Below are 26,773 nucleotides of genomic sequence, written 5' to 3'. Positions count from 1 at the left end.
GAGGGCAGTCATCAGGACACACTCATTTGGTCAACTTCCTGAAGATGGGTTTCTGGATTTAACTGGACTAAAACGAGACATTTTTTTTTGCCCCAGCACGTTTAAATGGATATGTGAGCTCAGACATTTTCCACCATTAAAAAAAAAAAAGGAAACCCTAAATTGGATCACCGAAGGATTATTTGAACATAACTGGACAGTCTGGCTGGCCTAAAAATGAGGATTACATTTGTGCTTCAGATTTTTTTTTTTTTGTTGTTGTACCACCTCCACTCAGCATTTTTTGCCCAGTTTTTGCTCACAAAGTTCTATCTCCCTAAATTGTATTTGGAATAATAGGTCAAGTTACCACTCTCTCAAAAGGTTGGTATGCCCTGCCCTGTGTATTTTAGCTGTCCTCTCTAACCCCCTAGTTTGAACCCCTGTCTCTCTCCATTTTCCTCACTAACCAAAGTAGCCGGTGCATAGATTTACTACTTTTTGAAATACGTACCTTGTATTGTTTTCCTTTCTCTTCCTATTCTCAATCTACCCATCCCTCAGCTCCTGGCTCCCGGCTCTCTTGACACTGATGGATCCTTAATCAATGCAGGTTTTGACAAGTACTAAGTAAAAACAAAAAGAAAGAAAACGAAATAATTACTATATATATATATATATATATATATATATATATATATATATATATATAGCAGATAAAATCTACCAGAATTGCTTGTAAAGAGATGTAAGGAAAGGATGTACTAGTGAGACTGACAATTCTTTACAAAATTCTTAACAAATCAAAGTTAGGTGATTTTTTTCTTTTCTTTTAATCACTGTAAATCCAATCTACTTTTAAAGTTAATTTCTTGAAACTGCTGTATGGTGGAACATCAAACCGATCCCAGAAACTCCCCCCACACACTCTTAAACTTGCCTGAGATTTAACAAGCAACGTTTCGTTCACAGACCTTCATCAGACAAACACTTTCCACTAATTAGAATCTGTCCTAAATAGGATGTGTTTTTGAGTAACTGCACGTTAAAATCTAATTGTCAAAATGTTAAAAAGCATAAGTAATTGTAAGAATCTACAGGGCTGTCTCAATGTGTTTACTCGAATGTATGCCAGTTATTTTTGTTATGAATATTTTCGCTATACTCAAAATAAACTTTATTAGGCATAATACAATGTGCAGATTACTAACTTTAATTATTTCTGAAAAATAAACATAGAGTTATTCAAGAATTACAATGCGTTTTTTTTGCCTCTCGCTTAGTAATTAGTTAGTGAAAAGCTATAATATTTACAGAACGACGGGTAAATTCAAAATCTTGGAAAATCATGTGAGCAAAAATAAGATAATTTAAGAATAGTCATATTCACACACACACACACACACACACACATATATATATATATATATATATATATATATATATATATATATATATATATATATATATATATATATATATATATATCCATTTTCTAACACATCTATCCCTTGTCGGGTCGCAAGGGGTGCTGGCGCCTATCTCCAGTAGTCAAAGGGCGAGAGGCAGGATATATACATATATATATATATATATATATATATATATATATATATATATATATATATTAAAAATTAACTAAAGATTTTCTGATGCTGCTATCAAGAACGTTCTGAAATCTGGTTATCCCATGTATAATGTTGATCATTATCCTCCTTTTGAAGCTATGCGGAGCTTCAGTCATATTGGTTTTTCAAATTTTTCACCCGCTGTTTTCCCCATGGCTGCAGATTTTATTATGAGGCATAAGGTAATGTTGCAAGTCATCGAGCACAACATCCATTTCAGCACCGGACTCACCAAATTGTCAGTTTGATGGATTACTCTGATTTATAACCAGGATGAGCACAAAAGACAAACTCTCTTTTCAGCTGGTTTATTTCCAAATTCAATTTCAGGTGTCTTTCCTGAGAGAATACTACAACAGGGTTTACCTCAGTAGTTGGATATTACAATCATATCACTGTAGATTATTATTTAGTGTGTCAGAACAACTGGGGAGAGAGTACATCAACCCGTTTTTGTTCAAATATCTAGCCAGTAACGTGGTATAACAGTTTCAAATCATTTTTAAATGCATTGTTCTTATATGACTGAGCCCACATATATAAGCGTCCCTTTTATCATGCAGCAGGAATGAATCCTCATGAATATGCTGCTCACGTAGAACCAAAACAGTTGATGTGCTTAGCATGCACCCGAGTGGACTAATAATCACGCGCTGATGGAAAATCTGTCCGAAGGTGGAAAAAAAGAAAGAAAGGAAAAAAAAAAACAATTGCATTTTTTAAATATTTTTTTAATAGCTCTATGAATAATGTAAAACCAGATTTTTTTTTGCGACCTGAAAATGAAGGGTATCTGTTGAGCCCTGGGCCCGCGCCACCAAATTACCATTTTGGAGAGCATCTGGGGGTCAGGGTAATCCATCAATTTCACAGCAGACATCCTTGTGCCATACATGTTATTCATGAATCCAGAACGCAGACGATCGAATCAAATAGGCTGGAGCAGAGCTTGCCCCTGACCCCTTGTACTTTTTATGTATGGCGCGCTGAAAAGACTTGGTGCTAGTCTCCTTAAGGCAAATTACACGGAACATCCAGGGCAGTGTATAAAGTTCACACGGTGTTCCTTATTTTAAGCAAGGCTTGCATTTATCGTCCTAAATATTTTGTTTTCAGGCTGCCCGTGTGAGTACAAAGAGCGGTCATAAAAGGATTTATTTTCTTAGTGCAAAGGTTCTACCAAAGTCGTCTCATCAATGGCAGTAAAATGTAGGCGTCTGGTGCAAAGGCCAGGCTGAGCGCTCACTAATCATTTACCAAGATGCCCCTTCATTACATCGTATGATACCCGGTGACGCCGAGGAAGATGCGTGCGTAAGAACATCATTAGAGGAATAGATCATCAGCCTTTTAATATCACCCGTTCTATGGATTTCTAGAGCTTCGAAGGATGCAGGCAGAGAGCTTCACAATTAAATGAGGCTGTATGGTAAAATAATTGCTTGATTCAAATCCATCTGGAATGACCCTTTAAACATTTCCACGTTTTCATCTTGTTGAAATCTCTTGTTGAAAAACTGTAAAAACCTGTCACACAAAAAAAAAAAAAAAAATCCAGCTTTTGGATGAAAACTGTAAGTAGAGATAGAAAGAACAGCAAGTGTACACTCTGTCCAGGGGACTTACTTCCATCTCACTGCAGCCCTGAACAGGAGAAATTAGCTGGGAAGGACAGGAGGATGGAGCCATCTTTGGAAAATGATGAAATTCATTCCTTTCTCTCATTCTTTATATTTTGCCTGTTACCATGGAAAGACCTAAAGCAAGTCATCCTTTTTTTTTTTTTTTTTTTTTAAATGCGACCTTGAATTATACTTAACGTTTAACATGTGGAGCAGCTGCTACAACGTGACACTTCTATTGCGATCAATACAGGCGACTGCAGCAGGCGTGAGAGCGCTCCATAAGTGTGACCGGCATCCACTCTGCAAATGTAAAAATAGGCCAGACTCCTATTTGTATTTTTGACACAGAATGTGCAAAAAAAACAGAAAATAGGGTCGAAATAGACTCTTTTTATATCATGTTCACTACTTAGGCAATTCCATCTTGTTTTTATTTCTGAACTAGCTGCTGGTTACTAAGTAAGTTGGATCATTTTTAAACCTTCCTATAATTTGCATATGCCTAACCCGAGGTTCTTAACACAAATGCTGCATTTCAAGACATAACGCTGTAGTAGGTTCATCCAAAGCTGAAAGTAAAAAGGATAAAGTTATACGTAAACGCCCTGAGGACCAGTCACAGTTGTGGAACGGGCAGTGCCTGTATTAGTTTTTGTGACTGATTGGGTCTAGAAACAAAAGTGGTACGTTCTGAAAATGATCCAGTCCCAGAACAACTGGACTGCACTGCAAAAAGGGAACTAAAAGTAAGTACAATTTTCTTGAAATGAGTATATTGTTCCTTTATTTGAGCAGCTAAATAAGACAATTCGCCAATGGAATGAGTATTTTTACCCCTAAAATAAGATAATTAGACATCCTGTACTTGATAATAAGATGATGGAGATGAATAGTTCTTATTTTAAGTGCAAAAATCTTATTCCATTGGCAAATAGTCTTATTTACCTGCTGAAATCAAGGAAGAATACACACATTTTAAGAAAATTCTACTTACTTTGAGTTCCCTTTTTCCAGTGTGTTATCTCTAAAGCATACAACTTTGGATATAACCCTCCAAACACACAGAAAGCATACATTTGCTTTGCAATACTACATTTGCCATAGTGTAGCTTCTAGAAGACCTGCTCCTACGTTATTGTTAGAAGTATTAGTGCCCTGTTGGGTTTTATGGTCTTTTATGCCTTCATAATTTAATTGTATTTTTTTTTTTTAGAGTAGGCAGTTAATATTTCAAACTACTCACTGCGGTGTTGTTCAATCTTTAAAAAGACTGCTTCTGACAAAAACCTGCTCTATATAGCAAGATGATACTTACCTGTCGTTTCCTTCTGAAAATGAAATCATCCTTAATCTCGCTATTTTTACTTCAATTATTATTATTATTTTTCATTTTCTTGTTTTACCCAAATCTAGAACTCACAGGTCTGTTTTGTGATTTCCCACTAGAACAAGGATATTAAGTGACTTTGGACGGAACCACTTTCGGCCTTGTGTTGGAACAACGTGGCTAATTTGCTGCTTATAATTTGATCTGATTTCAAAAAGCATTGATTGCTGTCCTGTCCCGCTCATTATGGGGAGTTTTTTTTTATGCGACTCCCGTAATGACACAGCACTTGTAACGCCAATTTAAATCCTGATTGCTGTATTTAGACGGGAGGCATTTCAGGTTTGAACAGTGTGTCCTCATTGAAACCGTTTTTAATGCAGATGTCGACAAATGATGGTTTGAAGAGGGTTCTTTTTTTGTAGAGGAACTAAAGGTGTCAGATTGTGTAACGTTAGGACTGAACAACTTGTGTGTCGCAGGCTCAAGACGAATCCCCAACAGAACGATAAAACATGTTGAAATGGCTTGTTTGTAGATCCTGGATGATATTAAACCACTTTAACTAGATCATCTTTAAACACTTAATCTGATTTTTGCTTTTTAAATAATCTAATATTTCATGGCAGTGGGCTATTTTCTTCAATTAGAAAAGAAATATCTCTTGTGCAAAAAAACAAACAAATCTGAGGTCAGTGTGATATGTTGAGACATTTTTTTTATATAATGCAATATTTTCCAGCTGCGTATAAGGATTTTGTTGATGCTAAAGCCTGTAAATTCTAAAAACTTGTTTTTAAACACCAGTTTGAACATAGGCTTAAATCTTCTGGTATCATCTCAAAGTTCATTAGAAATGTACAAAGGACCACATTTTGGTTGCTTATATGATGACAGAGGAAACTAGTTTAGTCTATAATTAAGGCATGAAGGGAAAGAAATGAAAGACCTGATGCTAACTTGTCTTATCAGGCAAATATTTAACCCTTGTTTTAGTTTTGTCAGTAGATCAGTAATAGATTTCCCCTTGAAATGCAAAAATCTTTCTCAAACCTTCTCAGACATTTTGCTCCGTCTTTCCCTGTGTCTAATTATGACGACCCTCTCACTGTTTATAATAATGATGTTGATTGTCCACGGATCTTGAAAGATAAAGCTGCTAAGTAACTCGGTCTCTCTTCGTGTTTGCTAGGACTGCGGAAGGTCGCGATCGGGCGTACGATCACAGCACCTATGGACACCATGAGCGTCCCGGTAGCAGTTTCGACCGTCAACGGCACTATGAAACAGACTATTACCGGGACGCAAGAGAGAGGACTCTTGGCAATGCTGGAAGTGGGTCTGGTACCGCTGGTGGAAGTGGTACAACCGTGTCGTCAGGCGTCAGTGGAACTATAGTTGGTCCCGTTTCTGCAAACACGGGCGCTGGTGGATCAGCAGGGGCGTCTACCGGAGGAAGCGGAGGATCTACTTCCAGCGGCGTTGGCTTCTACCGCTCCCACAGCAGGAGTCCTTGTCGGTTTGAGGCACCGGAGCCTCGCTATGAGTCCCGTTCCAGGGAACCGTTTACTTTGGCCAGTGTGGTTCACAGGGACCTTTACCGGGAGGACCGGGGACGACGCGTGGAGAGGTCGTACCGTCACAGTCGCAGCCGATCTCCACACTCAACACATTCGCGGAATCCCTCTCCCCAGAGACTGGTGACTCAGACTACCCGTCTTCCACGCTCCCACAGTGGGTCAGGCTCTCGCAGCCGCTCCTCCAGCTCAGACTCAGTCAGCAGTACCAGCAGCAGTACGAGTGGCAGGTGAGTGAAGTACGCGCTCAAGCTTTTCGTCCCTTGTGAATTCACGCTCTCAGCATGGAGCTGAACCGAGATATTGTATTAAGCATCTTATAGGGACTCTGGCAGTGCTGCTTCCTCATCAAATGCTTTCATCTGCGGTAATGACCTCAGGAAATTATGCAAGTTTCTTTTTTTTTTAAGTCTACACAACATTTTCAAACAAGACTTGTGTAAGATGTCTAAAAATGTAATTCCTGCCAGTGGTTAGTGGGGACTCATATATAACAGAATGTTGCCTAAGATTTATTATTGTAAAAACCATAAAATACTAAATTCATTAATTTACAAATTTTTGTGACATATAATTAAAACCTTCCTATTTTGTTTGAGATCTATTAGGTAAAGTGTTATTTTAGTATATTGGTTCTGTAAAAATAGAAAGTATTCACTAACATGTCCAGATTTAAAATATATGCTTTTTTTTCGGCTGCTCTTTTCAAGAGGTTACATTCTCCAGACTTAAGGCTCCCGCTTACAGGTTATACGTGAATCGTCACAATGCAAAAGCCCGAAAAAACAAAAAGCAGCAATAAAAACAATGAAAAAATACAAAACGTGAGAACTGTGAGAAATGGAAGGTTGCCATTCTTTTCTAAAAGACATGTCAGAGAAAACGTCTTGGTTCTTGCAGAGTGCGTACCATGCTTTATAAAAACTTTAATCTGTTTAGACTATTTGTAATGCTCCTTCTTTGGCATCAGGAAGAGGGTGTTTAACAAGCCTTAAACCTGCGCTGTAGTGACCCGTCCAACGTGAGTTGAGTTATTCTACACTGATCATAGATCCTTTATTCTTGTCGAGAAAAGAAGAGATTTTTAGATTTCTCAAAGAGCCCACCAAAATCTCGTTCCTCTGATCTCATAGGCTGGATGTATTGTTATACCTCTGTTGGACATAATTTGGTAAAGAAAAAAATAGTATTTAGTGAGCGATACACAATGAAGACACATTTATTTTGTATTTTAAAAGTACATTTAGGCCACTTACCGGGCCTAAAAATTAAACTGTATAACATTTGGTTACACCTTGCATGGCGAAGGCTGAAATCCAAATGAGCAGGTTTGCTGCCTTAGCTCTGGTTATAGTCCACGTCTCTGACCAACAGCCAGGCAAAGGTTAATTGTACCCAACCGTGCCTCTGATTCAATCCCTTTGTCTTGATTTTACAGTTGTTCATCGTGAGTCACGTTTCAAACTCATCCAAAAGTTGTCAGACAATGACCTCAGAACCATAGCAACGTTCCCGTTTCCTGATTTCAATCATTTCCGAGGAGCTCTTATGGGAACATTGCATACCAATGTCCACTTTATGTCAATCAGCAGAAGTGTGCGGGTGGTGCCACCAACATGTCATACTGGCGTGTTTATAAGAAATGCTGGTACGCAGGAAAAAGTGAAGGTCTCGGCACTTCAGGAACTGTGTCTCTGCATGTCATAACATTTTATCTTAAAACGCACCATGCCAAGTAAACACACCGCCTATGACAACATGCATACACCCTTTTTTTTAAAAATTACTTTTCCATTCACATATATGCAAAGTCAAAATCTTAAATCCTGCTACTTCAATCTAAATTGCTGTCGGTAAGATTGTCTTTAGAGTTGTGAAGTGGTGGTCTGTTTAAGAAGGATGTGGGTAACTATTTTAGTAGCGCTCTCTTTGTATCATAAATATTTGCATGCTGCTAAAGTCCACTTAGATTAGCAAGGTCAGTTTATGCTTTTACTTAACTTGGCTCACGGGGGTGGAGGTGGGGGTGTGTGTGTGTGAGGGTGAAGGTTTAAGTGTGCCTCTGGTTTTGTTGTGTAGCGCAGCGGACCACGGCTTTTACACCACCAATGAACGATGACCCACTATGTCCTCTTTGCAATTCCTTGTAGTAAATCACTAAATGATTCTTGCCCTTGCTGAGGCTCTTTCTTTGTGCAGATCTATGGCAGAGGTCATTGCAGCAAATGATTTCTCTTTTAACAGTTAGCGGATTGGCTAGTGTGGCAAACATCGAGCGTCGAAATAAAATGAAGTCGTTCTCCCCAAATTTTGCTCTTAGTGTTACAGTCAAAATGTCTAGCATCATGCAGTGAGTGATTATTTTCAGTCTAGATTGTACCTCTTAATTTGGCCGTTTCCATCCAGCTCTGTTGAGTTTTTTAAAATTTTTTTTTGCAATTAAGATGTTGTTAAAAACATTTTTATTTAGGTTCTTCTACATAAATAAAAAGATTAAGATCAGAATAATCAGGTGTTTCCATTAATGGGAAAATACTCTACTTAGCTCCTCTCCGGTTGCTTTATTTTCTTTATGCTTTGGCTCACCTTTGGACGTGGCTTTGAAAGAGAAGCAGCGACACATGCGGTTTGATTGGGAAGTGCCACGGGGGGGGGAAATATCAGGAGATGGCAGCTGTATTTTTCGCACTGCCTACCTCTGTGTATGGGTAATTGCAACCACCCCCACCGCCGCCGCCCCCCCTCCGTGAGATCCAGTTGGAACTGGAAATTTCTGGCCATTGCTGGCTGCCTGCCCACTCCCACAGGCCAGGCTCCGTTAGCGGCACTTCCGGGAGTGTCTGAGCGCAGGAGGAGAAAGTGAGAAGGAAACAAACAGCAGAGGGCCTAGAAAGCTGAGACAGACATGGGAATTGTTTGAGTAGGTGCATGAGGCAGGCAGAAATTTGCCACTTGTGCTTTTTATTTTTTTTTCCCTTCGCGGATTACGAGATATTCCATATAAATATGAAATAAAGATTCACAAGGTGTGCAGCTTCCCCTTAAAAGAGGAGGCTTTATTTTTTTATTAGCATTTATCAGAATTTACAGCACTGCAAAAAACGTTCAGGCATCCATTTAGTTGATCAGAGATATCAGTATGCTACCTTTTTCACATCCTTTTGATTATTTGAAGAGGGAAAAAAAAACATTGTTCTTTGTCACTGAGTCAATGTCACAAAATCATGTCATGGCATTGTCTGTTCACTGGTGTATAAAAACCAAGACGAAAAGTTCTAAAGCAAAAGAGATATGTCAGAAACGACGGCCCCTTTTTTAAATCAATAAAACAGTATAAAACTTCAAGGCATGATTTTTTATTTTTTTATTTTTTTTTAGAAAAAACATTGATGCTTCTAATGAAACCATCCGAGTTCGGTAATGTTCTGCGAGACCCGTCCGCTGGGTGTTAACGCATCAGTGGACTCGTGTAAATTGATTAGATGCAACATAGCGCTGCTGATGTTTATTCCCATTAAATGTTCCTTGGATAAATGAAGCCAAAAACAGCGAGACAGGCCTTCCTTGTGCATCTGTTGAGAAAATAAAGACAAAACAAAGCAATACAGCTCAGTTTAGTTGAATCACCCTAATTCACACAAAGTCTCCACACTGGACACGTGGATGCATTTCATTTCTATTGAACCCGTTCACAGTGCAGTCCAGCACAGTCACAGATTCTGAATCAAACTCCCTCGTATGTCCCGTTCAAAATCTGTTAGAAGATCTTGCAAAAGATTGCATTTAATCATTTTATTTCATGTGCTTGCCTTGCTGCAGTGATTCTAGCAGCAGCTCAAGTGACGACTCTCCGGCCCGTTCGGTTCAGTCTGCTGCTGTCCCTGCCCCCTCAGCTCTTCCGTTATCCTCCCTGGACAAGGATGAACCACGTAAAAGCTTTGGCATCAAGGTCCAAAATCTTCCTGTGCGCTCTACAGGTAGGTAATGTAGTGCTGCTAAAATAAATAAGATCCTTTTTTATACAGAATGTCAGGTAATACATAGTTTTACATTGCAAAAAAAAAAATCATTTGCAAGAATTAGGAAGATATTTTTAACTTGTCACATTTGATTTGCCTGTCACAGATACAAGCCTCAAGGACGGTTTGTTCCATGAATTCAAAAAACATGGAAAAGTTACATCTGTGCAAATTCACGGCGCATCAGAGGAGCGCTATGGACTCGTCTTTTTCCGCCAACCAGAAGACCAAGAGAAAGCGCTCGGCGCCTCCAAGGGGAAGCTTTTTTTCGGAATGCAAATTGATGTCACGGCCTGGAACGGCCCTGGTGAGTTTTCATTTTAAGCCGCTCTGCAAACAAAATAAATAAATAAATGTAAATAAAACTAACTCAAATGCTCACACATCTTCACCTACCAGAGACAGAAAGCGAAAATGAATTTCGACCACTGGATGAGAGGATCGATGAGTTTCATCCTAAAGCCACACGGACATTATTTATTGGAAACCTGGAAAAAACCACCACTTACCATGACCTGCTAAACATCTTTCAACGTTTTGGAGAAATAGTGGTACGTTTCTTTTCTGTTTTCGAGGCTTGTTGCAGTGGCAAGCTTAGCAAAATTGTGGTTTACTGACAGATGCCGGCTTTCTTCATTGCTCCCTTAGGATATCGACATTAAGAAGGTGAATGGCGCCCCACAGTATGCTTTTCTGCAATACTGCGACATCGCCAGTGTTTGCAAAGCCATGAAAAAGATGGATGGCGAGTATCTTGGTAACAACAGACTAAAGGTGAGGCATATGCTGATTTCATTTAATAGTGTTATTACATTTGTGCTTCACTCCAAGTTCCAATCTGATATTTTAACTTTTATTTCCCAGCTGGGCTTTGGAAAGAGCATGCCCACAACCTGTGTTTGGTTGGATGGATTGGCTTCAAACACAACAGAGCAGTTTCTCACTCGTCATTTTTGCCGCTATGGGCATGTTGTCAAGGTAAGCATATTCATTTTTGTTCCCTAATGCCCCATTTGTGCTTAAATCTAACCAGTCTCTGTTCTGTTTCCCCTGTGGCTGTCAGGTTGTACTTGATAGAATGAAAGGAATGGCCCTTATCCTCTACAACAACATTGAATATGCCCAGGCAGCCGTCAAAGACACAAAAGGCTGGAAGATGGGGGGTAACAAAATTAAGGCAAGTGGAAGAAGCCATGTTTGAAAATCATATTATGGAGTTCTCTCCTGTAATCTTCGTGCTTTGTTTACTTATTTTGCATCTGAATTCTCTTTTTTTGTCTCCAGGTGGACTTTGCAAATCAGGAAAGTCAGATGGCTTTTTATCGTTCAATGCAGGCATCTGGGCAAGACATTCGAGAGTTTTATGAGTTTCTTTCTGAAAGAAGGTTTGTATCGGTTTTTTCTTAAGGACAATTTGACCTCAATACAGTTTCAGCAACAAAATGAAAACAATTTTGGTATTTTTCCTGGCAGAGATGATCGGCGAGGCCAATACGAGTTTCAAACAGAAAGACAATACTACGAGAACGTTCGAACACCTGGAACCTATAGTGATGATCCACGGCGGAAGTACCCCGCTAGGAGTCGGGAGTTCTACACTGAATGGGACCCATATCAAGGAGATTACTATGATCCACAGTACTTTGAGGACCCAAGAGAGTATCGGGAATACCGAGCTGATCCTTATGAGCAGGACATTCGCAAATACAGCTACTTGCAACGGGAACGAGAAAGAGAGAGGGAGCGCTTTGAAACGGATCGTGGTCGGGATCACGGAAGGAGGACCATAGAGCGTAGCCAAAGCCCGTCTCACATCTCCAGTCGCCGTCCCGTCAGCCCCACAGCGTCGCCATCACTCTCTGAGAGAATACCAAGTGATTCAGACCGGCGGATTTGTTGCCGATCCTCTGACAGAAGTGGCAGCTGCAGTTCCGTCTCCCCTCCCAGATTTGAAAAACTGGAAAAGGCGCGCGCCGAAAGATATAACAAAACCGATAAACTTGAAAAGGATCGCGTTTTTGAAATTGAAAGAGCAAGTCTGGTTGAAAAGGAGAAGAGAACAGGACGAAAGGAGCGAGGGGATAAAGAAAAAAGTGAGAAGCAAAGACTTAAGAAGCTTAAAGTCACATCGCCGACGATACAGACATTGGAAATAGAACCAGAACTCGAAAAAGATGTTAGCCCCGAGTCTGGACTACGGAGTAAGATCAGTAAAACATCAAAGGAAAGCTCCAGCAAAGCAAGGTTAGACCTTCTGCCCTGTGTGGTGCAGTTAACACGTGTTAAAGAAAAAGAAGGAAAATTGATTGGTCATGCTGTCCAAGAAAAGCAAACATTGAGGGCTGGCAGCGACAGTCCTAAATTGGCATCGCCTGGAGCTGACCAGAGAAGTCCTTCATTCCGCTCAGAAACATCCAAAGGTGACAAGCATGGGAAAATGCCAAGAGAAAAAAGTATACACAGCTTAGTAGAGGTCGCCGAAAAGGATGGTAAAATCAAACCCAAAAAACACGGAAAATCAGAGTTTGGATTTGAGAACAACATTTCTCTGGATGTTGATCGTTTAGCTGCAAGAAAAAGGCGTTTTGAAGAATCTGGGAGAACCGATCGACAAAGGAGATCTAATGAAGAGGACACTGGTAAGGCTGGACTTTACAAACTGTGGAACAATGCAAAGGAGACAGGATTGGAGAAAGTCCTTCTGATAAGAGGGGTACATAAAAAAGAATTACACAAAGATAAATCTGTGTGTGTGGTGTCAGTGAGCAGTCCTAAAGATGGGCGGGACTGCGAAGGCAAATCTGTAGGCCCGCCTCTGGAGGGGCACTCACATTTTGGGGAGCTGCTTGAAGAATCTCCGTCACAACAGAACTCGCCCTACCTCAGAATGGATTTGGAGGGTTTAAAAAGTGAAAATGGCTCCAGTCTCACAAAGATATCAGATGATGGCAGCTTTGATATGGATGAATTAAAAGAACAGAAACAGATTTTGGCTGAAAATGAACATGGAAGTACAAAGTGCAGAGACTATGATGGAGATGAACATTGTGTGAACATTAACCAGTCTAATGTTTGCACAAAACAAATTGAGCAAAGTCGATGGCTGCAAACCAAGCTTAGGGATTCTGATAAAATGGCCAGATTTGATCAGTCGCCAAACAATGAGACTTGTGATTCGGAAAAAGATTACATCCTCCACGATGTAGGTAAATTAAATCAGGACGTTGCCAATGATGAGTTCTCTTCTAGTAAACGAAAGAAACTGGAGAACTTTGACCTTGAAGTCCTGAAAGTAAAACGAGAGCATGACTTTTCAAGTTCCCAGGAATTTAATGAAGACACCTATGGCATGTCGTCTTCCATAGGAGGTGGTCAGTCTTCAGAAAACGAGGATGATGAGACTGCTCGCATTTCTCTGTCCGTTACAAAAAAGGAACAAAAACGCTCTCCCATGGCAGATGAAAGCTATTTACGCCCAGAATCATTAAAAAATCATTTCAGGCTGAAAACCAGAAAATTCCAGTCTTCTAACAATATGCTCCCAAAATTAAAAACATCCTTGCTTGGATTTGATGATGAAGTAATGCAACATTGGGAAAGGAGAATAAAGTCAGATTCTCTTAGAATGGAAATGACATTCCCAGGTGATACTCTAAAGCGGGAAAATATCTGTAAACGCCTTAGCCAGGATTTGGAACCAGGAGAGTTGCAATCGGATTCAGACGACGACGGAGACAACAAACACATTTCTCCCAAATCAAGCAGCTCTTTGTCCTATATTCTCAGGGATCGTGATGAGCGAATGACAGACCTCAAGCTTACAGCCTCTTTGGAAAAGAATAAATTTTACTCGTTTGCATTAGACAAAACAATAACTCCTGACACAAAAGCACTCCTTGAAAGAGCCAAGACTTTGTATTCCTCAAGGGAAGATAATTGGTCTTTTCTCCCCTCACGCTTTCCGGTGTCTCATAGTTGCTCTGAAAAGGACAAGGCAGTGCTAGCGCCTCGACCTATTCCTTCTTGGTACATGAAAAAGAAGAAGATCCGTACTGATTCTGTAGAAAAGTTGCACGACAAAAAGGAGGAACTCAAGCCACAGGACCAGGAACGTCAGGAATTATTTGCCTCTCGCTTCTTGCACAGCTCCATCTTTGAGCAGGACTCACGCCGACTGCAGCGCCTTGAACGTAAAGACCAAGATTTAGAAACCGGAAGCGGTAGCCCTTTTACCAAGGCTGGTGCTATAGAGACACATTCAGAAACCGGAGGAGCTGGTGTTTCCACAGAGCCCATAGTGCTTTTCCATAGTCGATTTTTGGAGCTTCAGCAACAAAAAGATAAGGACCATCCCCCAACTGACTCTGAAAGTGACCTAGTGGTAATGGAGATTAAAAGAGATGAAACTCTGAGTTGTGATAATGTGACGTCTGATAAGGAACCTGAGCCTCCTCTGAAGGCTAGTGACAAATCACCTAGCCCCCCTATAACTGTAAAAATGTCATTTCTCCCTTCCCCCAAAGAAACATGCCTAACAGAGAAGAAGGAGGTTTTAACTCCATCCACAGATCAGTCAGTGCCATTTGTCAAAGAAGAAAAAGTTGAGCCAGCGCCCGAGTTATGTCCATCTCATTCTCCTCCTGTAGAAAACATCAGATCAGCTGCTCCTGAAGTAACCGTAACCCCTACACTTGCCATTTCTGAATCAGAAACCAAAACTGAAACAAAAGCAGAGTTAATTGAACCCAAAACGGAAGGTGATAATAGTTTGGTGGTTGAACAACATGTCGTGGAAGCTAAGCCTCACACACCTGTTGTTTCCCCAAGTGCCTTTGAAAAAGAGACAATGGAATTTGTTTACTCTGATTGTTCAAAGGTAGAAAACAACTTGGAAGGGAGTAAGTCAGAGACTGAAACTGAAAACCAGGTGACAGAAAGCTTTGAGGACTCCAAGAAAATTGAGACTGATAGTGAGGCAGGTATGCCGGAGCTAGTGGCGGAGGTGAAACGATTACCTGCTCGCAGACAACCCAAGGGTAAAAGGGCAAAAACCCCCGCTGTAATACGTAGGACACAACCAGCCAACATCAGCAAGGAAAAACCTGCGACGCGGAAAAGTGAACGGATTGACCGAGAGAAACTCAAAAGGGCATCATCACCCAGAGCAGAAGCTCCTAAATTATTGTGTGAATCTAAAACCACATCGAAGTCTCCCGTACACGCATCAGATTCAGAGCAAAACCTTGAGTCGAGTTTAATTGTTGGGAGAACACGACGAAGGAATGTGAGGTCTGTCTATGCCACTCTACATGATGATGAACAAGCTGGAAAAGAAACAATAGAGTCACCACGCTGCATGCGGAAACGAGGGGCTGACAAAGACCAAACACACCAAGAGGTTCAAATTTCTACCAATACCAGGCGTGGGCGCCCTCCCAAGAGAGGTGTCAAACGAGTTGCAGATTTATCACCAGTGAAAGGGGATCAGAAGAAAACAGTGGAGGCAGACACAGAGCCTGGAGAGGCATCGAATACTGCAGAAGCTGTGAAAGCCTCTGAGGGATGGCGTTCACCTCGTATACAAAAACTCCAACAAACTCCGCTAACATCCTCTACTCCAAACAGAAGAGTGAGTAGAATAGACAAATCATCTGGGATCAAATTAGTTTCAGCCGAACAAGCCAATCAGTCAAGCAATGATGAATTAGAGCTGAAGCCCAAAGCTAGCTCAGAACCAGTTGGCAAGCCATCAGACATTGCAGAAAACCCAAGCTCGCCAGTGCTCAGAAAAGAAAAAGATTCAAAAGATCCTGTAGAAAAAATATCTATAGATCCAGATGTCGAGAACAAAGCCACCAGCTCCTCTGAGAGGGGAAAACAGTCTGAAAAGAATGTAAAAATTAAAACACCAAGGTTGAAACGGAATACTAAACAGTTACCTGAAGACAAATCACACAGTCTGAAAAATCTAGAAATCCGTGTTAGCGTTGATGACGTAAAAGGTTTACTTCGCTCTGAGGATCTTGAGTCGGATACCTTTGCAGCTAATCTTACAAAAGGCAAGGCTGAAGTACAAGAGAATGAGGAAGCACAGGCAAAGGACTTCACAAAAGACACCAAAGAGATTAGCACACAAGAAAATGAGGACACACTATCAGAATCTGAACCTCCCGCTGATCCAACTGCTGTTCTTTTAGCACAACAGATGGAACTGGAGCAGGCAGTTGAAAATATTGCCAAACTTACAGCCGACCAGCCTCAGAGACCTTATAAAGAACCACCTTCTGGGCAACCTACTCCACTGCCCCCAGTCATAGTTGAACCTGAAGTTGAAGAGGAGAAGCGAGCAAATCCTGCAAGTGAAACAGAACTTGCCGCTGCTATTGATTCCATAACAGCCGAAGAAACCTGTGGGGATGCAGAAAGCTTCACACCGGCTCCTACTTACTCTGCTCTTATTCCAACCCCTGAATCTGTAATCTCCTCCTCGTCCTCCTCCAATGACATCATGGAACCGGAAACACACATGGCAATTAACAATATTCTTGCTGGAGACTTAGATGATGACTCTCAAACCTCAAGCCCAAAAGCGTCAATGTCGGCGTTAAAGACATCTGAAGAACCAATTCTTCTTGATACACCTAAGAAGACAACTAAAGTTAGAGCCAGAACCCCAAAGAAGTCAAGAAGTCGTAAAGGTTCAGCTAGCAAAAAGGGGGAGACTGCTGATGAAGTCTCTCAGTCAGAGCCATCGCCCCTAAAGCTACCCGACTCAATCCCAGAAGATCCAGAAACAACTGACTCAAAAGCAGTGACTGTTACAGCTGGAGTCTCGTCAGTGACTTCTGTGGTCACTGCCGTGGCAACTTGTAGACGTGATGTCACAAGCGCTATAACTGTAGACAACCCCAAAGAGGCAGAGCAGCCTGAAGTGGAACAGCCTGTTCCCAGGGAATCAGCCTTTCATTTAGGCAAAAGCAACAGCTCTGCTTCTAAAAAGCCTCCCCAAAAGACAGAATCAAGTACCCCTACCTTCAGCCCTGCTAATTCATTACCAGTTTCCCAGCTTAGTGTACCCCTGTTGCGCCCTGCCAAAACGCCTCTTTCTCCTGACTGGCCTCAGCGATCAGAAGAAAGCAGAATCTATGTTAATCCATCCTGTCACGTCACAGTAGTGACTCCCTCCAAACCGCCATCAACTGCACTAGTAACCCCTTCAGCAAATCCCCCAATGCCCCCTGACACAAAGGCCTCCGACATTGATCCTAGTTCCAGCACCTTGAGAAAAATATTAATGGAGCCCAAATATGTGTCTGCATCAAATAGTAACTCTATAACTACTACAATGGTAACGTCTGCTATATCGGATCATTCAAGGATGTCAGAGAATGAAAATCCCACTGATGCACTTGGTTCGAGACAGTTGCATCCTGAACATAGGCCACCTCTACCACCCAAGTCATTGCACCATAAGCCATCCCCACTCACAGAATCCCAACAGAATTGTGGGGAAAAGAAGCCACATACGATCATGTCTCCTACTACCTCAGTAATAAGTAGAATTCCAATGCCTTATGACACAGAAGAAACGCCCCGAATTTCCCTCAGCAATCGAAACACTGGCCTGACCATTCCTAAGCAAAGATTTAGATCAAACTCCAATGAGAATAACCGCTGCCATACCGTGGAGATGGCAGAGGATGTTTCTAGAGGGCGCTCTGTTGTTGAGCCTACTCCCTACCATACAGGTTCTAGTCCTGGCCTGAGGGTGAACACATCAGAAGGAGTCGTAGTTCTGAGTTATTCTGGACAGAAAACAGAGGGGCCGCACAGGATGAGAGCCAAGATTAGTCAGATTCCTCCAGGTGATGTAGAGTTTCAACAATCTGTGTCCAAATCGCAACTAAAGCAAGACCCCGTGATTTCATCATCTCAGTCGCCCAATCCCAAAGTTCCTTCAGCTCCAACTGGGTATGGGCACGCAGGAGTCCTTTTGACCAATCAGTCCTACAATTCCCAACCTGTCATTTCCAGTATCAAGCAAGAGGGTCTTGTATGTGACAAATCTGAAACGCCCTATCATACAACATCATCGGGTGTGGTGAAAATGTTCCAGCCGCCGGTTAGTTCCCCTCAAGTTTTGATGTACAATCAAGCTGTAATTCAGCAGCAGCTTGGCAAAAGAGGACTGGTGACAGAGGCATTGACAAAGAAGATGGACATTAGCAAAGCTGTTCAGCATTCTAACCTGAGCCCGGTCATGAGTCCACACCACCCATCACACCACCCATCTATCCCTGGAACACGCATGAGTCCTGGCCCCGGCAACGCAAATGATCGGTCCGCTTTACACCTCAAGCAAGAACCCCATTCTCCACGAACAGCTGGTCACTCCCCTTCACCCTTTGTCAAAAGTTGTCCATCAAGCAGCTCTCCTATTGGAACTTCTGTGGTTTTAAGTCAAGGTATGCCAGCGCTGTCTACATACCCTTCCAGCATGCATCACTCCCACCCAGAACAGTCCTCTGTCATAATGCAGCCTCACAGTGTCACTCAGTCATTGGCCCATGACGTCAGAATGAACAACCCTCCTATGCCAAACTATGGAAGGCGAGGAGACTGCCTGCCTTCGCCACACCCAGGATCTACAAAAAGCTCAAATACACCACAGCCTAATGTCATTCGAGATATGGTTTTGCAGTCTCATTCAAGTCCCCAAAGATCGATGTCCGGTGGCAGTGGAAGCAGTGTAAGTGAAGAAGAGCCAAGACACTTTACCCAAGCTCACAGTAGACCTTCAGTTTCCAATCTCCAATCGGATGTAATGGTGGTTCACAGTGACCACAGAGGGCTCCACCCAGGCATTCGCATGGACCAATACAGAGAGATTCACCAGCGCATACTCATGCACCAGCAGCTAGGAGAACAGGCATCTGTAGAAGCAAGGCAGTCCCGCAACTCGGAAACTGCAATAACATCTTCAACAAATATCTCTGGACCTTCAAGAAGTCCTATACTGGTAAAGAGCATTGACTTTTCAGCAAAAGAGCCTCTCAAATCACCAGAAGGAAAGCTAATGCATTTGAGCCCCAATGAAAGTAGAATTAGAGGAGTCCACGCATCTAGCCCTGTTTTAATGTCTTCTCACCCTCATGGAGTTCAGCTAATGCATCCAGGAGGAGCAAGCTCCTTCCCAGTATATCGAGAAATGCGGGGCTTCCCGTCCAAGTTTCCAGGACACAATCTGGCTAACCAAGGCATTTCTTCTACACAGGTAACATACTGCATTTTTATCAAGTGGTAATTTCTTAGGATACTTTCAAAGTTAAACCACAACTGAGTACTGATCTTTGAATGTTATATGATTTTTTCTAATCAGATCCCAGCAGAGCATGAGCTGGGAAACAGAGGAAAAGTACCTCAGTCCCACGGGGGAGGAAGTGATTCCACACCTGAAAGCCCTCATCTTCGTCACACAGCCTCTTCTGAGCTGTCACACATTTCCCGAATATCAGGAGAAACGGTGTCTCCATCATACCAGTCCCCCTTAATGTCACCAATGGGTCTCACTCCCAAACCAGATCTGTCTCTACAGAAAGGCCCTCGCACCTTCCTCCTCACTCCTCCGCCAACAGTACCCCCATCAAGTTCACAACAGCCACGACACGATACCAAGCTAGAACATTCCCTACATCGGTCAATCGACATGGTGCAGCTTTTGAAAGTAAGAGAATCTTATGAACCATCCGCATATTCATTAGAGAGCTACAATATAAGAAGATATAGGAGCAACAGTCAAAATATTTTTCTATACTACCTATAGTTGGTTCTCATCATTTTCAATATTAGGAACAGTGGCAACACCAAACTGTGTGAGAAAGAACAGCATCTTTACGACCATCTTAAGATGAGGAGGAAAATAATTGAGTTGAAATTTGGAATTTATCATCTGACAGCGAGCAGGTTGGCATGGTTAGCGCGCCTAGCATTGCTGAAACATCATTCTCTTTACCCTATGTCTAAGATTTCCTAATGGCTGTCAACTTTTCCAAATCAAAGATGTCTTCGCAGACAAAGGTTGAACTCTTAAAACACATAACAGAGCAGCTTTGTTGTTGTCCATACAGCCTTCTTGTTATCTGCTAAAAGTCCCGCTCTCACTCTCGCAGCCTGAATGAACCACCGTCAAGTCTCCATGTGTTGTACAAAATATAGTTTCCTTTTAAACTACTTTTTATCATCTCTGTATTCCTTCTAATGTCCTTTACAAACACCACGCTGATGTTGAAAATGGCTAACTTCGAGTCTTACAAAGGTCTTAGTTACAAAAACCTGGTAGAGCTTTGTGTACGGTGCGTTCACAGAGCTTAAAAAAGATTTTAGTGTCCAACTTCCCTGTGCATCTTTACTTATCATACATGAAAAGCAATTTCAAGTCTGTAGCAAAGGCGAAGCTATGCTTACGACTGCCTCCTGTTTTGTTAAACGTTTTGCAGAAATATCCTATAGTTTGGCAAGGCCTCCTGGCGCTGAAGAACGACCAGGCGGCTGTCCAGTTACACTTTGTGTCTGGAAACACCGTGCTGGCCCAGCGCTCCCTTCCACCCCCAGAGGGAGGTTCTCTTCTCCGCATTGTCCAGAGGATGAGACTCGAGGCTTCCCAGTTGGACAGTGTGGCACGCAGAATGACTGTGAGTACTTTATTATTTTAGCTGAGAGCCAGGAAGATGGATGCTTGAATAAAGTGCATGGATCAACCAGAATTATAGATTAGAAATTCTGTTGACCAATGCCAACCTCCTGTTTATGGCAGATGGAAAATGACTACTGTTTGCTCCTGGCTCTACCTTGTGGTCGAGACCAAGAAGATGTCCTTGGTCAAACCCAAGCTTTGAAAAGTGGCTTCATCACCTACCTGCAAGCCAAACAGGCAGCTGGCATCATCAATGTGCCCAACCCTGGCTCTAATCAGGTTTGGCATCTCTTCATCTTTTCATGTCCCTTCTGTTGATGATGTTTCTTTTCTACTCATGCTATGTTCGTCTCTGCAATTACAGGCAGCTTATGTGGTGCAAATATTCCCACCGTGTGAATTCTCGGAGAGCCACCTCTCGCGCCTGGCTCCGGACCTTCTCAACAGCATCTCCAGCATTTCCCCTCACCTCATGATTGTTATAGCCTCTGTTTAATTACCTCTGTTTTTTTTAAAAACAATGCCAACACCAGCCCTTTTGGATTGAACCAGTTTTGGAAACTGGAAATGTCTCATCTTCATGAGTTTGACCTGAAAGGAAAAAAAAACAAAAAAAACAATTGTTTTTCTTGGACTCAAGTTTTCTCCTTCACTTCACCAAGTCCTTAAATCACCCAGTGATGATGAATTCCAAAAACTAGACCTTTTTTTAAATAGGATGCAAAGGGTTGAACAGCGATTTTTGATGATCATTTTGGATTACAGCTTTCCATTTTCTTTGCCATTTTTTGGACCTGTTCTGCATAGCCTTTTGTAATTCATACCATACATAAAGCTGTGGATGGAGACCTACAAATAGGTTTTTTTTACCTTCATAAAAGTGATTGTGATTGTTTTTTTTGTTTCATTTTCTTTTCAAACTTGAGAATCCATTGCACTATGTTGACAAAACTTTATGAACTGTGTACATATTTGTGCATAAATTGATCCATGTTATGAATTTATTCCAGTTGTCAGTCTTTCTCGTGCTAGAGCAAAGAAAGTTATTGCCTACAGAATGAAGGAAAATCTTCTCGGCTTCATCAACCACAACGCTTTCCCTCCTTCACCTTCTGCAAGTTTCTGTGACATTTCGAAACTTAAGTTTCCATCACAATGTGTTCCCTGCCCCAAGGAACTCAGATGGGACCCGTAGAGTTGTATATTTTACACGCAATGCCTCAATAGGGGACAGTAAAAAGACTTATTTAATTATTTTCTTTTCATTTGCATCTTCTGTAAGCCTAAGGGTATTGTGGACAATTGTGAAACTGTAGATATTGTAAATATTTAAAGACTGAAGCGAAACTGGAGAGACCAAGCAAATTATTTTACAAGACAAATCGTGAATTCTTTGTTTCTTCAAGCATACTTTTTCTGTTCCATTTTTCTTATTTATTTTTTAATCATTTATTGTTTTAACCGGGGAAGAATGTGAGTTGCGGGGGGGGGGGGGGGGGGTTATGCAGAAAAAAAACAAGATTTTGTGCCAAATGTCTGTTGCAAATGCTCATCACGTGCACGTGTGTTGAAAAAAGATAAGTGATCTAAACCTATTTTCATATTTAAATTTGTATTTTTCTTTTCAGAGGGCACATTGATTCATTTTTAAAATGTTTTTTTTTTTTGTTTGTTTATTGACATGAGTCTATTACTGCAGTGCTTTTTACACAATGAAGCTGCGTTTTCATTTGAAGGAACCTTTTGTACTGTAGAGGTTGCGTTTGTCTTGTCAATCCCCATGTTGTCCTGTACTGCCCCCTGCTGTCTGAAACCCACTCCCTCCATATCTCGAAGACTCCATTCTAAATGTAGTCATGCGCCACCTGTTGTATGACATGCTTTATTTTTCAAATCTTAAATTGTAAGGTAGGATCACAAAGGCAAGAATGTGACTTAAGCTGGACATTATGTCGGTAACGGACGTGTTGATCACCTGCCTCCATCCTTCCTCCTTGAGCCAAGCTGTAAATATCCACGTCTCTAACTTGTGCTTCTGTGTCCCCCCCCCCCCCCCCCCACCACCCACAGCCCCACTTTACAGTTGTCTTTATTCAGGGTCTTTATTTTTGTTTAGTGCAACAAAACAAAGCAGTCTAAAAAGACGGGCGATGAAGAGTGTGAAACCGATGCTGAAAGTAAAACCATGCTTGGCAGTTTTGTGGTGTAAATATTTCTATAACTGCAAGCTAAAAACTCATGGTAATGTTGAAGGCACTTATAATTTTTGATATACAAATGAAAGAAAAAAAAAACAGTCTTAAAACAGTGATTAATATGAGAAATGTCTTTTGATCAACCTTCATTTTGAGTGTATTTTGCTGTTCCTCCATGAGGACATTTTAAACTGTAACATAAATGGTTGTTTAACTTACTTCTGAAGATCATTAAATGGTCCATGACTCTGCATTTTGTGATTTCTTTTTATTTTTTAAATCAGATGTTTCAAACAGTTTGATCCTCAAACATATTCCTTTCTGCAGCTTATAATGCACAGTACTTCGAAAAATTGGCAATCTTGCATTTTTTTTTCTTTCTTTGCAATTTTTTTTTTGTCTTAGTTAAATAAACTAAATGTGCTTCTGCTTAAGGTCCCAAGCTGATTGCCGGATGTGCTACTAGATTTCCTTTTGCAGAACACAGTATTCATGGTTCCAACTATCACAGCAAATTATTCAGGCCTTGATGCAGCAAGGCAGCCCTGGACCAGGGGCGTCAAACTCCAGTACATTCAGAAGTGTCTCTGCTGCAGCAGATCTGAATCAAGTAGATCCTAAACAAGGTTCTATAGAACTTGTCTGCATGCTTGAGGAGGTAGATTATCCATTTAATTCTGATGGGTTGGATCAGAGACACATCTAAGAGTTATAAGAAAGACTGATGCCCAGACCATCACACTCCCACCACCATGTTTGATAGCTGGAATCATGTCTTGAATATATCAGATCACCCGATAACTTCCACTTTGTCTTGTTAGTCCACAGAATATTTTCCTGAACAGTTTGCAGCTCAGCAAGATATTTATTGCAAGCATACTAAACATTTGCATTCCGTTATGTCAGCAGTGGTGTTCGCCTTGAAATTCTCTCATGGATGCCATATTTGCTCAGTCCTCCTTGATATTGTTGCATCATGAACACTGAGACACAATCTCCATTTGTGGAAAACGGCTCTCATTTGGGTATACTGGTGTCCAAAAAGCTTTGGAAATGCCAACCGTTCCAGACTGACTGTTTTTGTTAAATCAGGGCAAAATGTCTTGATATATATATTTTTTAGATCTTTTAACCTACTTCCTCTTGTCTGACAGGTTCTGTTAAAATTATTTGATTTAATTTTACAGGTCAGGCACTAATCTGGGCGTAGCTTGTGAAACCACACTCAGCTTTCCAGAAAAGCTGGTTAAGTACAGTTAATTCAAGCTTTAACAAGGGCGGGGCAATCTTATTTTCTCATAGGGCTTGGTTCTGTGGGATATTTTTTTCCCCATCTCAATTAATTATATAAAGTAATCCATTTTATATTTCCTCAGGTTACCTTTGTGTTATACTCGAATGTGTTTGATGATCTGAAATATCTAAGTCTAGCAAAATAGGCAAAAACAGAAGAAATCTGTAAAAGGATCAAATAACTTTTCACAGCACTGCATACCACAATGATCTAAAACGTATTATTAACTTATTAGATTTCATACGCCTTAAATATTTGCAACATTTTCCACACGTTTGAGCTATTTTTCTGTTAATGTTACCCGACTGTGCGTCACCATCAGGACTGCAGTTTTTCCATTTGTCAGAAGATGTCAGTATGACACTAAACAAACTGGGTCTGGTTTTAGAGCATGGTTAGGCTGCCAGACAAAGCCGGCTGCCAACTCACTCGCCCTTTAAAATGTTTCTTGAAATAATAAATGACTTTCCTTTGTAAGAATTAAATAATTTATGAACTTGTGTGCCATGTGATGCATGTACAGAACACCTATTTGTTTTGCACTCCACCCAACTGCTGTTCATTTAATCTGACCGAGCTTTGTTCCATTGAGTAAAGTGGGATCAGCAAAAGCTTTGGTTATTTTATTTTGTAGAAGCACATAAATTAGTGCATGTTTTTTTTTAATAAAAGGAAAATGACACAAGGTTTTTAGAATGTTACACATTAAAAGCTAAACAGTGTGACACACATTAGTCTCCAGCCTTTGACTCAATGCTTAGTAGAACCACTCTGTCACAGCTGCAGCTCTGTCTGTCCCTAGCAGCTTTGCACATATTGAGAGTGAAATATTTCGTCTTTCTTCATTAGAATAAATAAAAACCTCAAGATCTTTCAGATGTGATCGAGAGGATCTGTTAAGGTCTGTTTTCACGTCTTGCAACAGGATTTTGGTCTGTACTTTGACTGGGCCATTCTTACGCATCCTTATGATTTGATCTAAATATTTTAACCGTAACTCAAGAAGGGTTTTAGTGCTGCAGTTGCATGTCTTTTGAAGTCTCTTATAGGTTTTCTTCCAGGACTTCCCTATCTCTAACTCCATTAATTTTCCCATCAACTCTGACCAGCTTCACTACCCTATTAGGAACAAAAATATTCCCACAGCATGATGCTGCTGGCACTGTTTCATGGTAGGGATAGTGTATTCAGGGGGATGTGCAGTGCACATAGCCAAAGCAAAACTACTTTGGTTTTATTTGTCCAGAATATCCTCCTCAACATGTTTGCTGTGTACCCTAAATGGCCTGCAGCAAATTCAAAATGTGTTTTTTTTTTAGTTTTCTATCAGCAAGGGTTTCTTCTTCCCTTTCCTGACAAATTCTTAAAGACTTTCTTCCATAAGGGCCAGATTGATGGTGTGCACAAATAACGGTTTTCCTGTCAGCAGATTTCCATCAAGTGTTGTTTTTGCAAACAAGCGTGGCCCCATCTCTTCTCTATCAGGTCATAAAGAAGTTTACGACCAAAGAAAAAAGGTCAAATGTAACTAGAGAAGCAGTCCTCTGGACTCAAATGAAGGAAGCCAAATGAGCACCGTGACTGTGAAAAGCAACAGCTAGAGACTCATCCTCGCAGGCATACAGCCCTACGGTTTGGGGGAATTTTATGACTGCGGCTTGAATCATTAGGCTTTCTGGCTCCCCCTTCCAAGTCCTAGTATCCAAGCTGAGGGAGGCCTGTGGGAGTTGAGCAGCAACTGGACTTCTGATTGGGAACATTTGGTGGTGGGTGCTGCAGCATTTGTCATTATTATTTAGCTGTACCCTTTTATGTGCAAAAAATAATGAGAGGAAAATAATTACTTGAAACAACAATAATAATAATAATAATAATAGTAATAATAATACATTCACACTGCATTTCCTGCAAAAATGCAGTGTGAATGCAATAAGCTGAATAAGCAGAATAGGTGACGATAGCTGAAAGAAAAAGCTGAAACAGAACAGCTGCTTGCTAAATTGCACTAAAGTTGCAGTTTGCATAACCTCATAACCTTCTGTTGAAGGTTGGAATAAAAAAACAGAACAAATTGCATAAAACCAAGTGATACGATGCAGCTGAAATACTGTGGGAACACAAAGGTGTGCTGAAAATGGCTGAAGGACAGAAAATGATGTATTAACACTTGATCAACAAGTACAAACAGCACAGAATGAGTATAAACAACTAAACTCTCAGCTGAAAACGGAAACAAACTTTACTCTAAGTTGCAGCTGAAATACTGTGGAAGCACTAGTTTTTACAGAAAAGGGCTGAAGAAGTGAAAGCTGGTGAAGAAACACTTGATGAATTTGAAATAATTAGTAAAAACTTTAGAGAATGATCAGCAAAAACATTAACAGCGGCGATTGTGTCAACTGATCAACAAACAAAACTGTCAGCTGAAATGGCAGA

At 41.0% G+C, this 26,773-nt stretch overlaps 1 protein-coding gene across 2 annotated transcripts; it reads left to right on the top strand.

Annotated features, from left to right (window-relative positions):
* The first annotated feature begins 222 nt into the window (after positions 1-222).
* spen (spen family transcriptional repressor) lies at positions 223-22,195 on the top strand. Of its 2 annotated transcripts, XM_036132307.1 has the most exons (14): positions 223-363; positions 5,752-6,366; positions 9,956-10,113; positions 10,262-10,462; positions 10,555-10,706; positions 10,804-10,929; positions 11,020-11,133; positions 11,219-11,332; positions 11,440-11,540; positions 11,629-19,429; positions 19,535-19,879; positions 20,652-20,846; positions 20,969-21,127; positions 21,213-22,195. In XM_036132307.1, the coding sequence occupies exons 4-14, from the start codon at positions 10,429-10,431 to the stop codon at positions 21,342-21,344; spliced, it is 9,273 nt and encodes a 3,090-aa protein (XP_035988200.1). In that variant the 5' UTR covers positions 223-363; positions 5,752-6,366; positions 9,956-10,113; positions 10,262-10,428; the 3' UTR covers positions 21,345-22,195. The 2 variants fall into 2 exon arrangements, with proteins under 2 accessions (XP_035988200.1, XP_021171782.2); XM_021316107.2 differs by lacking the exons at positions 223-363; positions 5,752-6,366; positions 9,956-10,113; ... (5 more) ...; positions 11,440-11,540; positions 11,629-19,429 and having other exon boundaries at positions 19,439-19,879.
* Positions 22,196-26,773: the final 4,578 nt, after the last annotated feature.

This window comes from Fundulus heteroclitus, chromosome 1 (assembly GCF_011125445.2).
Source record: "Fundulus heteroclitus isolate FHET01 chromosome 1, MU-UCD_Fhet_4.1, whole genome shotgun sequence".
Classification (NCBI taxonomy): domain Eukaryota; kingdom Metazoa; phylum Chordata; class Actinopteri; order Cyprinodontiformes; family Fundulidae; genus Fundulus; species Fundulus heteroclitus.
Note: the sequence above shows the minus strand (reverse complement) of the source record. Positions and strands in the feature narration are given on the sequence as shown.

Bases quoted from the DNA above. Each gene is read 5' to 3' on its own strand.
- spen (XM_036132307.1), top strand. From the start codon at position 10,429: ATGCAAATTGATGTCACGGCCTGGAACGGCCCTG. The intron at 10,463-10,554 runs GTGAGTTTTCAT...TTCACCTACCAG, and splicing joins CACGGCCTGGAACGGCCCTG to AGACAGAAAGCGAAAATGAA. The intron at 19,430-19,534 runs GTAACATACTGC...TTTTCTAATCAG, and splicing joins AAGGCATTTCTTCTACACAG to ATCCCAGCAGAGCATGAGCT.